This window comes from Austrofundulus limnaeus, unplaced genomic scaffold, assembly GCF_001266775.1.
Source record: "Austrofundulus limnaeus strain Quisiro unplaced genomic scaffold, Austrofundulus_limnaeus-1.0 Scaffold176, whole genome shotgun sequence".
Classification (NCBI taxonomy): Eukaryota; Metazoa; Chordata; class Actinopteri; order Cyprinodontiformes; family Rivulidae; genus Austrofundulus; species Austrofundulus limnaeus.
The window spans coordinates 320,579-322,439 of record NW_013952578.1 but is presented as its reverse complement, the minus strand read 5'-3'; the positions used below and the strand labels follow the sequence as shown (position 1 = coordinate 322,439).

Sequence of the window (1,861 nt, the reverse complement as noted above, 5' to 3'; positions counted from 1 at the left end):
TAAATTGACAGTCTATACAGGTGAGTTAATGGCTATATTAATGGCTCTAGAATGGAGTGAGGAAACAAGAAAGGAGATATTGATTTGTTCAGATTCAAGRAGTGCATTAATAAGTATTTTAGAACAGAGGTCAGAAGCGAGACAAGATATCATATTGAATATTATTCAGTCAATTTTTAGAATAAAAAAATATGGATCCAGGGTAAAGTTAATTTGGATTCCTGCTCATATAGGAATAGCTGGAAATGAGTTGGCACATAAATTTGCCAAGAGTGCAGCAAAAAGGAATAGTGTTGAGATGAATATCAAAATAAGCAGAAATGAGATCAAAACTATAAGTAAAATATATATTTAAAAAATGGCAGGAATTATGGGATAGGGAAGGAAAAGCAAGATTTTATTAGAGCATTAAAAAAAAGTAGGGAAATGTAGGGAAGGTAACAGGAATAAAAAAGAAGAGGATGTTATATCCAGATTAAGGTTTGGACATACGGGGCTAAATAGTACTTTGAAAATAATGAATAAACATAATACAGGTTTTTGTAGTTATTGTGGAGAGTCAGAAACAGTGCAGCATATTTTTCTAGAATGTAATAAATATAGTCAGGAAAGAGAAGTGTTAATCAGAGAGTTAAATAGAAATAAATATAATTTAGATATTAAAAATTTGCTGCAAAGGTCATCTGAGGATGTAGTATTTAACAGCATTTTTAGTTTTCTTAGGAAGTCAGGTATTATGGGAAGAATATAGTGTTAGGACATCTAATCTATACTCCAGTRTGGAAGGTGGCGGTAATGCACCTATAAGTTGTTTGCCAACCGCCATAAAACAAAAAGAAGAAGAAGAAGATCTTCGCTGATACATCTTACCATTCTGGTAGTGTTCAAGCTGAGAGGAGTGGTGGTGAGTAGATGGTTGTGGAGGAGGTGGCTGCTGAGAGGAGTGGTGGTGAGTAGATGGTTGTGGAGGAGGTGGCTGCTGAGAGGAGTGGTGGTGAGTAGATGGTTGGAGAGGAGGTGGCTGCTGAGAGGAGTGGTGGTGAGTAGATGGTTGGAGAGGAGGTGGCTGCTGAGAGGAGTGGTGGTGAGTAGATGGTTGGGGAGGAGGTGGCTGCTGAGAGGAGTGGTGGTGAGTAGATGGTTGGAGAGGAGGTGGCTCCTGAGAGGAGTGGTGGTGAGTAGATGGTTGGGGAGGAGGTGGCTCCTGAGACGATTGGTGGTGAGAAGATGGTTGGGGAGGAGGGGGAGAGTATAGTTGATGGAGAAAGAGAGGCTGGTGTACAGCATGACTGTGCGGAGGCTGCCAGGGAGATGATGGCTGCTGGGACGGGGGTCTATCCTCTGGCTCTGACTGAGTGAACAAAGAGTGACTAAAGAATTTCTTTGCAGCTGGGTCTTTTTTTTTGGCTGAGACTTTGACTGAATCTTTTTTTGCAACCTTCTTGTTGTCATCATTTCCAACATATTCCACAGTAGCACAATAAAATTTATTGTCAGACCAACGTGCAAGAACTTCATCTCCAGGCTTGAGGTCCTCAAAAGTGTCAATTTTCTTTTCATCCTTACTTAGAATGTCACACACTTTGAAAGTTTTAGCTGTGTATCCATCTTCAAATTTCAAAAATACAAACAAGCCTGAAAAAAGAAAGAACAAATATCATGCACCCTTGTTCATAGTTGGATAAAACAACAACAACAACAACAACACTTTTATTCCTGTTTTAGTGCATACGATTATGTACAGTATGTACTATACACTTGACTAACATAAATTAATTAAGCCTGCACTTTATATTGCTATCACAAAATCAGTGTGTGTAATATTCAAATTGCAGGGAACTATTTGGTACAATTATTTTTT

The 1,861-nt window shown here is 38.7% G+C and overlaps 1 protein-coding gene across 1 annotated transcript in view; it reads right to left on the bottom strand.

Moving 5' to 3' along the window:
- The window catches only part of LOC106524113 (arp2/3 complex-activating protein rickA), a gene marked incomplete at its 5' end in the record, with an annotated part of 5,334 nt that extends 3,718 nt beyond the window's left edge, over positions 1-1,616 (bottom strand). Inside the window, 1 exon segment of the mRNA XM_014017777.1 lies at positions 871-1,616. Coding sequence (XP_013873231.1) covers positions 871-1,616 — 746 coding nt within the window.
- Between the last annotated feature and the right edge of the window lie 245 nt (positions 1,617-1,861).